Source organism: Podarcis raffonei, chromosome 13 (genome assembly GCF_027172205.1).
Source record: "Podarcis raffonei isolate rPodRaf1 chromosome 13, rPodRaf1.pri, whole genome shotgun sequence".
Classification (NCBI taxonomy): domain Eukaryota; kingdom Metazoa; phylum Chordata; class Lepidosauria; order Squamata; family Lacertidae; genus Podarcis; species Podarcis raffonei.
In genome coordinates this window covers 49,448,869-49,462,152 of record NC_070614.1, presented here as the reverse complement: position 1 = coordinate 49,462,152, position 13,284 = coordinate 49,448,869, and the positions used below count along the sequence as shown (strand labels likewise).

The 13,284-nt window shown below is 49.1% G+C and overlaps 1 protein-coding gene across 2 annotated transcripts in view; it reads left to right on the top strand.

Annotated features, from left to right (window-relative positions):
* The window catches only part of LOC128400605 (myosin-7), a 38,469-nt gene that overhangs the window by 18,756 nt on the left and 6,429 nt on the right, over positions 1–13,284 (top strand). For both annotated transcript variants that reach the window (XM_053362911.1, XM_053362912.1), the window contains exons 19-35: positions 5–122; positions 1,649–1,772; positions 2,105–2,241; positions 2,955–3,210; positions 4,678–4,920; positions 5,989–6,165; positions 6,349–6,494; positions 6,612–6,702; positions 7,695–8,084; positions 8,386–8,512; positions 9,430–9,548; positions 9,668–9,864; positions 10,780–10,963; positions 11,246–11,411; positions 11,515–11,639; positions 11,895–12,203; positions 13,003–13,206. In XM_053362911.1, the coding sequence (XP_053218886.1) occupies positions 5–122; positions 1,649–1,772; positions 2,105–2,241; positions 2,955–3,210; positions 4,678–4,920; positions 5,989–6,165; positions 6,349–6,494; positions 6,612–6,702; positions 7,695–8,084; positions 8,386–8,512; positions 9,430–9,548; positions 9,668–9,864; positions 10,780–10,963; positions 11,246–11,411; positions 11,515–11,639; positions 11,895–12,203; positions 13,003–13,206 (3,113 nt within the window). The remainder of the gene's footprint in view (positions 1–4; positions 123–1,648; positions 1,773–2,104; positions 2,242–2,954; positions 3,211–4,677; positions 4,921–5,988; positions 6,166–6,348; positions 6,495–6,611; positions 6,703–7,694; positions 8,085–8,385; positions 8,513–9,429; positions 9,549–9,667; positions 9,865–10,779; positions 10,964–11,245; positions 11,412–11,514; positions 11,640–11,894; positions 12,204–13,002; positions 13,207–13,284) is intronic.

The following is a 13,284-nucleotide window of genomic DNA, read 5'->3' as shown; positions in this document are numbered from 1 at the left end:
TCAGGTGTGATGGACAACCCCTTGGTCATGCACCAGCTGCGCTGTAACGGGGTGCTGGAGGGGATTCGGATCTGCCGGAAGGGGTTCCCCAACCGGATCCTCTACGGGGACTTCCGGCAAAGGTAGGCTTAACTCTCAAGTGGTGAAGACAGAGGGTGCTTCAGAGAAGCTGAGAGTGTCACTGGGGGAAAGTACATGAATATGGGGGTGCCCCAAGCGCAATGGGGCAACGTCGGAGGGAGGTTGCCTGCATGGCAGTTCACTGTCAGGGTTACGTCTGCTCAGTTCAAAAAGAAAATGCATTCTGCCTTTTATAGAATCCTAGAATTGTAGACGTGGGTGGCGCTCTGGGTTAAACCACAGAGCCTAGGACTTGCCGATCAAAAGGTAGGTGATTCGAATCCCCGCGACGGGGTGAGCTCCCGTTGCTCAGTCCCTGCTCCTGCCAACCTAGCAGTTCGAAAGCACGTCAAAGTGCAATTAGATAAATAGGTACCACTCCGGCGGGAAGGTAAACGGAGCGCTGCTCTGGTTCGCCAGAAGCGGCTTAGTCATGCTGGCCACATGACCCAGAAGCTGTACGCCAGCTCCCTCGGCCTATAGAGCGAGATGAGCGTCGCAACCCCAGAGTCAGCCACGACTGGACCTAATGGTCAGGGGTCCTTTTACCTTTACCTTAAAATTGTAGAGTTGGAAGGGGTCCCGATGACCATCTAGTCTAACCTCCTGCGGTGCAGAAATCATAGCTACATATACAGTCGTGCCTTGGTTGTCAAACGCCCTGGAACTCGGACGTTTTGGCTCCCGAACGCCACAAACCCGGAAGTGATTGTTCCGGTTTGCAAACATTCTTCTGGAACCCGAATGTCCGACGGGGCTTCCACGGCTTCTGATTTTGGAAGTCGAACGGACTTCCGGAACGGATTCCGTTCGACTCCCAAGGCACGACCGTAAAGACATTTATATACCGCTCGATCATCAACATTTTATCCAGATGTAAAAGGTACTCACGGTACAACCTTAAATGATTTTAGCGTTGGAAGAATTGACCGCTAATGCCTCACAGTCTCGCAGCTTCGTACCAGCAAAGGAAGCGTTCTATCTGTTGCGTCGCAGCTCCAACCCCCTCGCTCTCGGAGCTCAAAACAGAGCTTTCCAGGGAGGGGGGGAGCCCGCTTTTGAAGCCTGCCAGATTCCACATCCTCAAAATTTGATTTTTTTCCTGGGGGTCCGCTACGCTGGAGCGGTTTTCCCCGCCTTTGATGTACCGAGGTCTCCTCCGACGAAGAGACCTCCATCTGTGATGGTGCGCGCTCAGCTGGAAGCCCCTGATCATCAACATTTTCAGGTGGTTCTGTGGGGAACTTTGAAATCCTCTTGAACATTCCTACCCAAATCTCTGGTTTCTTGAGATTTAGGCATGGGAAACACCTTTCCAAACTTGCTTTCACAGTCGTGAGGACTAGAAAGTTGATGAGAGAGAGAAAGATGAGATTCTCCGGGCCCCAAGTATTCTGCCACAATTTAGTTGTGAAATATACACGGTCCTGGCCTTTGATCTGGGCATCTGCCCATGTTGAGAGGATAAAGCCCAGGGAAGGGAAGCTGTCAGGGGTTATCTAGCGCTCCTTCCTTTCCTCTTTCCCAGATACCGCATCCTGAACCCAGCCGCCATCCCCGAAGGCCAGTTCATCGACAGCAGGAAGGGGGCGGAGAAGCTGTTGAGCTCCCTTGATATCGACCACAACCAGTACAAATTTGGGCACACTAAGGTGAGAGGCGGGATGAGCCACTTCCTCACCAGGAAAAGGCGGTGACATCACCATTCCGGGCCGCGCTGTTGATTGGCTCTTCACAACAGAGGAGGCTAGGGCTAATCCTGGGTTGGGGTATGTGTTTTCTCCGCTGTCAAGGTTCCTGGTGAGGTTTGGCTTGGCTGTGACACACAAACACAGGCACAGGACCCAAGCTTCAACATGTACAGAGCAGGGCGACCGAGATCATATAGGCCCAGTAGCAACCTGGTAACCTGCGTAGGGACCTGAGCACAGGTTGTTTTTCTGAAAAATAGAAAACCCCCACAATGCTCTCTTTTGTTGCCCAGGTGTTCTTCAAGGCTGGTCTCCTGGGTCTGCTGGAGGAGATGAGGGACGAGCGTCTCTCTCGCATCATCACCCGCATCCAGGCCCAGTCTCGCGGAGTCCTCGCCAGGATAGAAGTCAGGAAGATCATGGAAAGGAAGTAAGCCCCTTAGTGGATTTTTCCGGAATTTGTAGGTGTGGTTAGATGGGGAACGGCCTGGGCATGTTGGAGCCCTCTGGCAAGAATTAGGTATTGGGGAGAAATCCAGTCCTCATTTAAAAGTGAACCTGCCCAATTCACGGTTACTGAAACTGAAAGCTGGTCATCCTTCAAGATTCACAGCTCCCCGAATTTTGCAAATGCCATTCTCCAGGCAAGCAATGTGCCCCAGAATGCATATAGCAGGGCAAAGTGTGCAGAGAAATGCACGTATTAGTGGAAATAAATACATTATTAATTCTATAATGAATGATTTTAGAATGCTGTTTATGCTGTACTTTTGTACTGTTTTATTGTTGTTAGCCGCCCTGAGCCCGGCTTCGGCTGGGGAGGGCGGGATATAAATAAAATTTATTATTATTATTATTATTAACATGAAGCTGCTCACATACAAACTAAGCCTATCCGTATAATCTTGAGGGCTATAAAATTTATAGATTACATTCTCAGGATGCGGAATTCTGTGCTTCCTGCACTGAATGCAACTGCAAAATGGTGGAATAACCCCAACCTTGCTTGCTGCAAGTGAGCCTCCTGTTTCAGGCAGGGCTGCGTGGTCCCCCACTTGGCGAGGTGGCCTTTTCTGTGTTCTGTGCCCTGATGTGTCCTCCCTCACCATGCCACCCCAAACTCTCCCCTTCTCTGATTTGCAGGGAATCACTGCTGGTGATCCAGTATAACATCCGGTCCTTCATGGTGGTCAAAAACTGGCCCTGGATGAGGCTCTACTTCAAGATCAAGCCTCTGCTGAAGAGCGCGGAGACCGAGAAGGAGATGTTGGCCATGAAAGAGGAGTTTGCCAAGCTGAAGGAGGCTCTGGAGAAGTCGGAGGCCCGGAGGAAGGAGCTGGAGGAGAAGATGGTCTCCCTGCTTCAAGAGAAGAACGATCTCCAGCTGCAAGTGCAGGCTGTAAGTTGGGGCAATATTAATATTAATATTAATATTAATAATAATAATAAATTATTTATACCCCGCCCATCTGTTTTTTTTAATTTTTATTGGTTTTTCAACATATAATATAAGACAATACAAATAACAAACACTGACAAACAAACATATAAACATGTATAATTTCATAAATTTTTTCATGTACCCAATTTCAACGACTTCCCCATGCCTCCCTTTTCTGCATCCCTGTTTTGAGCTTTTTTTCAGCAACCCCTGGTCTGAATTACTTATTAATTCCTTTCTTTAACCCTTTTCTTTCCTCTTATCCAATCATTTATCGCTGCAAATCTGTTATGCTTTACCCATGGCATTTTAACACTCAATAATTTTACAAGAATTTTTAAGATAAAGTTTAAATTTCTTCCAATCTTCTTCCACCGTCTCTTTCCCTTGGTCACGGATTCTGCTCGTCATCTCTGCTAATCCCATATACTCGATCACCTTCGTCTGCCACTCTTCCAGTGTGGGTAGTTCTTGTGTCTTCCAATACTTTGCTAGTAGAACTCTTGCTGCTGTTGTAGCATACATAAAAAACGTCCTATCTTTCTTTGACACCAATTGGCCTACCATGCCCAGGAGAAAAGCCTCTGGTTTTTTGTGAAAGGTACACTTAAACACCTTCTTAATTTCATTATATATCGTTTCCCAGAAGGCCTTAATCCTTGGGCACGTCCACCAAAGGTGATAAAAAGTACCTTCAGTTTCATTACATTTCCAGCATTTATTATTGGGCAAATGATAAATTTTTGCGAGCTTGACTGGGGTCATGTACCACCTATAAATCATTTTCATAATATTCTCTCTTAAGGCATTACATGCCGTAAATTTTATACCCCGCCCATCTGGCTGGGCTTCCCCAGCCACTCTGGGCGGCTTCCAAAAAAAATATTAAAATACTGTAATACATCAAACATTAAAAGCTTCCCTAAACAGGGCTGCCTTCAGATGTCTTCTAAAAGTCTGGTAGTTGTTGTTCTCTTTGACATCTGGTGGGAGGGCATTCCACAGGGCGGGCGCCACTACCGAGTGGCCACTACCGCCACTACCACTCTGTCTGGTTCCCTGTAACTTGGCTTCTCGCAGTGAGGGAACCGCCAGAAGGCCCTCGGTGCTGGACCTCATTGTCCGGGTAGAACGATGGGGGTGGAGACGCTCCTTCAGATATACTGGATTGAGGCCGTTTAGGGCTTTAAAGGTCAACACCAACACTTTGAATTGTGCTCGGAAACGTACTGGGAGCCAATGTAGTGTTTCAAGACCGGTGTTATATGGTCTCGGCGGCCGCTCCCAGTCACCAGTCTAGCTGCCGCATCCAACAAAGATATTATTTGACCTTCTCCCTTAACTGCGAAAGGCAAAGTGGCTGAAAAGCACCATGAACTCAGGGTTTCACTGTAAAGCCTTGGGCATGTCTTCTTCCTTCGCCAGGAGCAAGACAACCTTGCAGACGCAGAAGAGCGCTGTGACCAGCTGATCAAGAACAAGATTCAGCTGGAGGCCAAGGTGAAGGAGCAGACGGAGAGGCTGGAGGACGAGGAGGAGATGAACGCCGAGCTGACGGCCAAGAAGCGGAAGCTGGAGGACGAGTGTTCAGAGCTCAAGAAGGACATTGATGACCTGGAGCTGACCCTGGCCAAAGTGGAGAAGGAGAAGCACGCCACGGAGAACAAGGTGAGCGGGGATGGAAGCGAAATCTGTCTTCGCTATGTAGCCCAAGGAGCTTTTGCTACTATCAGTTGGGTCTGGATTAAGGTTGGCAGCAGGGAGAGTTGATTCTCCATGAGATTCCTGCACTGGGTGGACTTCTTTTGGGAGCCTCCAACCTTTGTTGTGTGCCGCCTTGAATTTTGCCTACATCCACCTTCTTCTTTGGAGATCACTTGACACCAAATAAGATTGACTTCCATTGAGAGCCAGTGTGGTGTAGTGGTTAAGAGTGGTAGATTCGTAATCTGGGGAACCGGGTTCGCGTCTCCACTCCTCCACATGCACCTGCTGGGTGACCTTGGGCCAGTCACACTTCTTTGAAGTCTCTCAGCCCCACTCACCTCACAGAGTGTTTGTTGTGGGGGAGGAAGGGAAAGGAGAATGTTAGACGCTTTGAGACTCCTTAAAGGGAGTGAAAGGCGGGATATCAAATCCAAACTTCTTCTTCTTCTTCCATAAACACAGTTTTTAACAATGAGTCCGTAAGTGACTGTGGAGGCCAATTCTGGATCCACACATCCTTCCACAGTGGGGACAAAAGTTTCCAGGCAGGAGTTGATCACGGTGAGGGTTTGCCAAATGCACCTTCCTCTTAGCACATTTCTCCCTTTCGTCCTGAGTTCGAGCCTCTTCAAAGCCCATGACACCTTTGGTAAAGGCTGTTCTCCAACTGGAGCACTCATAGGGCAGTGTTTCCCAGTTGTTGGTGTTTAAACTACATTTTTTAAGATTTGCCTTGAGACAGTCTTTAAACCTCTTTTGTTGACCACCAGCATTACACTCTCCATTTTTAATTTGCGAATATAGTAGTTGCTTTGGAAGACGATAATCAGGCATCCGCACAACATGACCAGTCCAACGAGGTTGATGTTGAAGAATCATTGCTTCGACACTGGTGATCTTTGCTTCTTCCAGTACACTTGCATTAGTTCACCTCTCTGCCCAAGTGATTCATAAAAATTTTCTGAGACACTGTTGATGGAATCTTTCGGTGATTCAATCTAATAACTCAAAATTATAATATGCCCGTAGGCTAAGAACCTCACAGAGGAGATGGCTGGCCTGGATGAGATCATCGTGAAGCTAACCAAGGAGAAGAAAGCTCTCCAGGAGGCCCACCAGCAAGCCTTGGATGACCTACAAGCTGAGGAAGACAAGGTCAACACCCTTACGAAAGCCAAGGTCAAGTTGGAACAGCAAGTGGACGATGTAAGTGCATCGACTGCAACACTCGCAGGGGAGACAGCCTGTTATTTTTCGCACCTTCCTTGAAGTAGTCGGAGGCATTCAGTGCAGTAAAAAAGCCCCCCACACAAGTACATTGTTGATCTTAGGAGTAGCAATTCCTTTCTCAGTTTCTGGATTCAGGGTCTCACTGTCTTTGCTCAACAGCTGGAAGGATCGCTGGAGCAAGAGAAGAAAATCCGTATGGACCTGGAACGAGCCAAGAGGAAGTTGGAAGGGGACTTGAAGCTGACCCAAGAAAGCATCATGGATCTGGAGAACGACAAGCAGCAGTTGGACGAGAAGCTGAAGAAGTAGGGGTGCTTTATTTTATCGCCAACTCCCCGCCTCCCTTTTGTTGTGGATATTTGTGCTACTGCTGCCTGCCTCTCTGTGGTTGGATGTAGCAAGTTGGTTCTTGTCTTCCCCAGGAAAGACTTTGAGCTGAACGCACTCAATGCTAGAATTGAAGATGAGCAATCCTTGGCCATCCAGCTACAGAAGAAGCTCAAAGAGCTACAGGTAAAAGGTTGATGACAGGGTGGTGTGCATTGAAGCCAACTTCACTGATGTGGTCTCTCTCTCCCTCTGTCTGTCTGTCTGTCTCTCTCTTTCTCTCTCTCTCTCTCTGTGTGTGTGTGTATCTATCTATCATCTATCTATCATCTATCATCTATCATCTATTCATCTATCTATCTATCTATCTATCTATCTATCTATCTATCTATCTCCCAGGACCAAAATGAGGCATATTTTTGGTAGAGGATAGCTGCTTCTAACAGAGCAATAACTTTCGAGAAATTCTGTATCTCAAATATCTGCTGTAAGGAATGGGGATGTTATTAGCAACCATGTTAGCTTTACATTCTGCTCAGTTTTCTGCCATTTTTTTTTTAAACCCACAATCCTCTCGCATTTAAATTGTATGCATTTCCCTCTAAAATATACATGTTTGCATGCATTTTCCCATGAAATGCATTTCCGGATGCAACCTTACGAGCTGAGAATTGCATTTTTCATTCACTCCGAAGGATACAGTCGTACCTTGGATCCTGAACGCCCTGGAACTCGGACGTTTTGGCTCCTGAACACTGCAAACCCGGAAGTGATTGTTCTGGTTTACGAATGTTCTTTTGGAACCTGAATGTCCTACGGGGCTTCCAGGGCTTCTGATTGGCTGCAGGGGCTTCCTGCAGCCAATCAGAAGCCACAATTTGGTTTTCGAATGTTTTGGAAGTCGGAACGGATTCTGTTTGACTTCCAAGGTACAACTGTAACTGTGTTCCAATCCATGTATTAGTCTAGAAAGTGCAAATTGGGCCAGTCCACTTAAAGATTCAGATTGAATGGAATCCTCCAGTGCCCCTAGATGTTATTGACCTTTGAACCTCCATGGAAGCTTCACGAATCTGGATCTAGGCCTGGGCTTTTGAAATGGAGGCCGCTGACAGAATTCCTGGAGCGTGCTTTTCTAGATCTTGCTGACAGAATGTCTCCCTCCTTCCCTGGTCCAGGCGCGGATTGAGGAGCTGGAAGAGGAGCTGGAGGCGGAGCGCACAGCCCGGGCCAAGGTGGAGAAGCAGCGCTCCGACCTCTCGCGGGAGCTGGAGGAGATCAGCGAGCGGCTGGAGGAGGCCGGTGGGGCCACCTCCGTGCAGATCGAGCTGAACAAGAAGCGGGAGGCGGAATTCCAGAAGATGCGCCGCGACCTGGAGGAGGCCACTCTGCAGCACGAGGCCACGGCGGCCACGCTCCGCAAGAAGCACGCCGACTCAGCGGCAGAGCTGGGGGAGCAGATTGACAACCTTCAGCGCGTGAAGCAGAAGCTGGAGAAGGAGAAGAGCGAGTTGAAGCTGGAGCTGGACGACGTCGCTTCCAACATGGAGCAGCTGCTGAAAGCCAAGGTTCTAAGCCAAAGAACGGGGGCGGGGTTTGTTTGGGGTGGGGCAAGGCAGGTGATGTCATGGTCTGAGGGCGGAGTCACGGTTTGCAGCGGGGTTGTAGCACGGCAGGAGAACAACCAGGAGACATCGAACCGGTTGATTTGGACTGAGATATAGAGATAGGGAGGGGATGAGATTCAGAGGGAGCACCCTTCATTCCAGAATTAAAATTAAAATTGTTCCCTCCTTTGACCGGGTGCTGCTACTCTCCATTCACCGCTACATTTATTACCAAAAAACTCTTCTCGCCGTTGGGTTTCAGGCCAACCTGGAGAAAATGTGCCGCACCTTTGAGGACCAAATGAACGAGCACCGGGCCAAGTCCGAGGAGAGTCAGCGAATGGTCCACGACCTCACCTCTCAGCGAGCTAAGCTCCAGACTGAGAATGGTGAGTAGAGAAGGCTGATGCACGTTCATACGACGTCTTTTTCCTGGAGATTGAATTTAGGACATTTTGCATGTGAGGCTGGTGCTCTACCATTGAGCTAAAACCCCTCTCCCATAGCTTGATGGCTGGCTCTTCTTGACAGTTTTCTGCTTTAGCCATTTCTCCTCCATCTTTGCTCAGATGCAACCAGGTTTCCACCTACCTAAACTTCCATCCATCCATCCATCCATTCAAAGTTGTCTTTCTTTTCTTCCCTCCTGCCATGCCCTACTTTCATCACCCCTCCCTCTTTTCCCCTTCTTTCAAAATGATTGCTCATACAGTGGTACCTCGGTTCTCAAACGTAATTCATTCCAGAAGACTGTTTGAGTTCCGAAACGTTCAACAACCGAGGTGCAAAGGGCGGTCTGCAAATTCAATTAAGAAAATTGAAAAACACGCAGCGGAAGCCATTCAACTTCCAAAGCGTGTTTGAAAATGAAAGCGTTTACTTTCGGGTTTTCAGCGTTGAGGTTCCGAAACATTCATCAACGGAGACATTTGAGAAACGAGGTACCACTGTACCATTTTCATTTACTTTCCAAGCTAAAAATCAATATTCTGATGCTCCTCCCCACTCCAAAAGAAACCCTAAATACATAAATGACCCGAGCTATCCTTCGTGCCTCAACTCTTAACCCTGCAGGGGGGGGAGGGGGAACCAGCTAGCAACTAACTTCTATTTTTTTAAAAAACCCTAGTCCACCTAATTTGGTGTTCATCTTTGATGGCACCCTCTGCAGAACATTTTCTGAAGAGAAGTGTGTAGAGACAGACACAGTCAGCCTGTGGGGTCCCTGTTCAATATGGCTGCCAATTCCGATGACAACAAAACTCTCGGAGATAACGGATTCCTCCGCCCCAACTCTTCTCCCTAGGTGAATTATCCCGCCAGATGGATGAGAAGGACGCTTTGATCAACCAGCTGACGCGAGGGAAGCTGACATACACCCAGCAACTGGAAGATCTGAAGAGGCAACTGGAAGAAGAAGCTAAGGTAAGGGGGACGCAAAGAGGTTTGGGAAGGAAGTCCACAGGACTCAACGCGAAGGGTAGATACTGGTCCTGTCAGGACTGACGGTCACCAAGACCACGTGGCTGTTCCCTTCCCCTCAGGCCAAGAATGCTCTGGCACATGCGCTGCAGTCGGCCCGCCATGACTGCGACCTTATGAGGGAACAGTATGAGGAAGAAACGGAGGCCAAAGCGGAGCTTCAGCGCTCGCTGTCGAAGGCCAACTCCGAGGTGGCGCAGTGGAGGACCAAGTACGAGACCGACGCCATTCAGAGGACGGAGGAGCTGGAGGAAGCCAAGTAAGTGGGGTGGAGGGCAATGAAACCCACAACTCGCCTCAGCTCACAACCACAGGCCTGTTGCACCACCCACCCTTCTATGTTCAAGTTGAAACAATGCAATAGCCAATACAGTGGTACCTCTGGTTGCGAACGGGATCTGTTCTGGAGCCCTGTTCGTAACATGAGCAGAATGCAACCTGCATCTGCGCGTGTGCAGGTCGTGATTCGCCACTTCTGCGCATGGGTGTGACGTCATTTTGAGCGTCTGCGCATGTGCGAGTGGCGAAACCCGGAAGTAACCCTGTCCGGTACTTCCGGGCTGCCGCGGGACGCAACCTGAAAATATTTAACCTGAAGCAAACGTAACAAGAGGTATGACTGTAAAGGGGGAAAATGCATTTGAAACAACAAAAACACGTAGAATGGTAAAACCGTCCCAGCCGAAAACAGGACAGTCGTTTCAGCAAAAGAAACGGGCCTTGTAAAACAAAACAGGCGAAAGTAAAGAGGTGTGTACAGCGGAAGCCATACAATGAAGATGCTGGGGAGGGAATTCAATGGTTTAAGGGCTGCCACAGAGAAAGTTCTTGCCCTATATTTTATAGGGTAGACCAAGTACCAAGGGGTCTGCCGATCTCAACACCTGAGAGAGTCTTTAGGGATGGAGGCCATCTTAATTGAGGCCTAAGTGGCCTAGGGTTTTAGACGGCACTACGAGCTCCTTGATTTGGGCCTGGACTCCAACACTTTTGACTCCAGCTGAATTTAATTCCCTCAGAGGAGTTGTGGTTTTAAGCAAAGCAGGAGGGGTGAGCCCCTTCTTATTATCTCCTTTCCTTAAGCCCCAGAGGTGCCCTTCCTTGTCATGGATTTGGGCTCCTTCCACATCCATTGGCTTATGGTGCCTGTCACCTTGACCCATTTGTGTGTCAGGAAGAAGCTGGCGCAGCGCCTCCAGGATGCCGAAGAGGCGGTGGAGGCCGTGAACGCCAAGTGCTCCTCCCTGGAGAAGACCAAGCACCGCCTGCAGAACGAGATCGAAGACCTCATGGTGGACGTGGAGCGCTCAAACGCGGCCGCAGCTGCCCTGGACAAGAAGCAGAGGAACTTTGACAAAGTACGGAGGGAAAAGCGGGGGGAATGATCCGGAAAGGATGGGTAGGGGACAGCTGTGGGTACCCGGGTTCTGCTTAGTGGGGATACTGGGCCCTACTGGACGCTTGTGAAGCTCAGCTCACGTCTGCGCCACATGCTCTTAACTCACTTTAACCGGTACGCCACAACGGCTTGGCTTCAAGGGCATCCATTTGCTCGCTGTGGGAGCAGCGGGCCTAGGAGTGCCTCAAAAAATAGCTATTCTCAAGCCTTACTCTCTCCGTTTCTCCATCACCCACCACAGCTCCTTTCAGAGTGGAAGCAGAAGTACGAGGAGTCCCAGACGGAGCTGGAGTCGTCGCAGAAGGAGGCCCGTTCTCTCAGCACTGAGCTCTTCAAGCTGAAGAACGCCTACGAGGAGTCTCTGGAGCACCTGGAGACCTTCAAGAGGGAGAACAAGAACTTGCAAGGTGAGCCTTTTTCTCCCTCAGGGGCCAATCGTCCCGTGCCCCGAACGAAACGCGCTCCTGTCAGATGCCACCTGACTCCCTACCTTTTTGGTGTTCCTGGCAGAGGAGATTTCCGACCTCACGGAGCAGCTTGGATCCAGCGGCAAGACCATCCATGAGCTTGAGAAAGTGCGGAAGCAACTCGACGCGGAGAAGATGGAATTGCAGGCAGCTCTGGAGGAGGCTGAGGTGAGGAGGGCCTTTGGCTGTGATCCTAAAACGACACTGCGGCCATCTTGTTTTTCAGTTGGCCTTTCCATCTTCCTCCTTCCGTTCCCTCCGATTCGTTTCATCCTCCCCTCATGATCTTTAGCCTACAGATGTACAAATGTCCTTTCTGTCAGGCCTTTCTCTCCTCGCCCCTATTGTCATCTGAGGAATGTGGGAGGACATGGCATGACCTTGTCCCTTTCCCTCTACCCAATATCTCCCTCCATGATCCAGGCCTCTCTGGAGCACGAGGAAGGCAAGATCCTGCGGGCCCAGCTGGAGTTCAACCAGATCAAGGCCGACATCGAGCGCAAGCTGGCCGAGAAGGACGAGGAGATGGAGCAGGCCAAGCGCAACCACTTGAGGATGGTGGACTCGCTCCAGGCCTCCCTCGACGCCGAGACCCGCAGCCGCAACGAGGCGCTGAGGGTCAAGAAGAAGATGGAGGGCGACCTCAACGAGATGGAGATCCAGCTCAGTCACGCCAACCGCATCGCGGCCGAGGCACAGAAGCAAGTCAAAACCTTGCAGGGATACCTCAAGGTAACACCAGAAAGTTCAGTCTTCTTGTTCCCCACCTCTCCGCCCCCCTGGCAATGTTGCAATGGGGTGAAGCCCCCTTCAGTTTGTACCTCATCTCTCCCTCCCCACAACCCCTGGCTTCATCTTGCCTCCCTTCTTCTTTTTCTATAACTTTTATTAAATTTTCTGTTTTACATTTTAGAATATTCATTTAAACCACCTTAAAATATCAGTGACTTCCCTTCTTCTCTTTCTGTGGTTCATTTTGCATAACACAAATCCCCGCATATGTTATATAAACTAAACCATTCAGTATTCCATTATTACATCCATCAAAACTTATTTACACCGTTGAATTTATCTTAATGCTGCCCATGTTTTCAAATATACACAAAATTTCCCCCCATATATTCAATAAACATTTTCCAATCTTCTTTAAACAAATGTTCTCTTATTCTATAAGTTAGATCCGCAAGCTGCGCATATTCGATCAGTTTAAGTTGCCATTCTTCTTTATTTAGAACCTCGCTCATTTTCCATTTTGGGGCTAACAAAACACGGGCCACCGTAGTGGCATACATAAATAACCTTTTTTGACACCTGGGAATTTCCATCTGAATTATCCCCAACAAAAAGGACTCTGTTTTGGGGTTGTTGTTTTTTTTTTTGGAAAGTACTTTTAAACATTTTTTTCAATTCATTATGAATTATTTCCCAATGCTCTTTTACCCTTTTTCAGGTCCACCACACATGATGGACCGCAGCCTCAGTCTCATTGCATCTCCAGCACTTATCTCGACTCCCTCCTTTTCCCTCCCAGGACACCCAGATACAGTTGGATGACGCCGTCCGAGCCAACGAGGACCTGAAAGAGAACATCGCCATTGTGGAGCGGAGGAACAACCTGCTGCAGGCGGAGCTGGAGGAGCTGCGTGCCGTGGTGGAGCAGACGGAGCGGGCCCGAAAGCTGGCGGAGCAGGAGCTGATAGAAACCAGCGAGAGAGTCCAGCTCCTTCACACACAAGTAAGAGCAGCCTCAGAAGCAAGGCTGTTACTGAACCTTCTGGATTGGGATCAGCCGGGAAACAGAAAAATTCTGCCC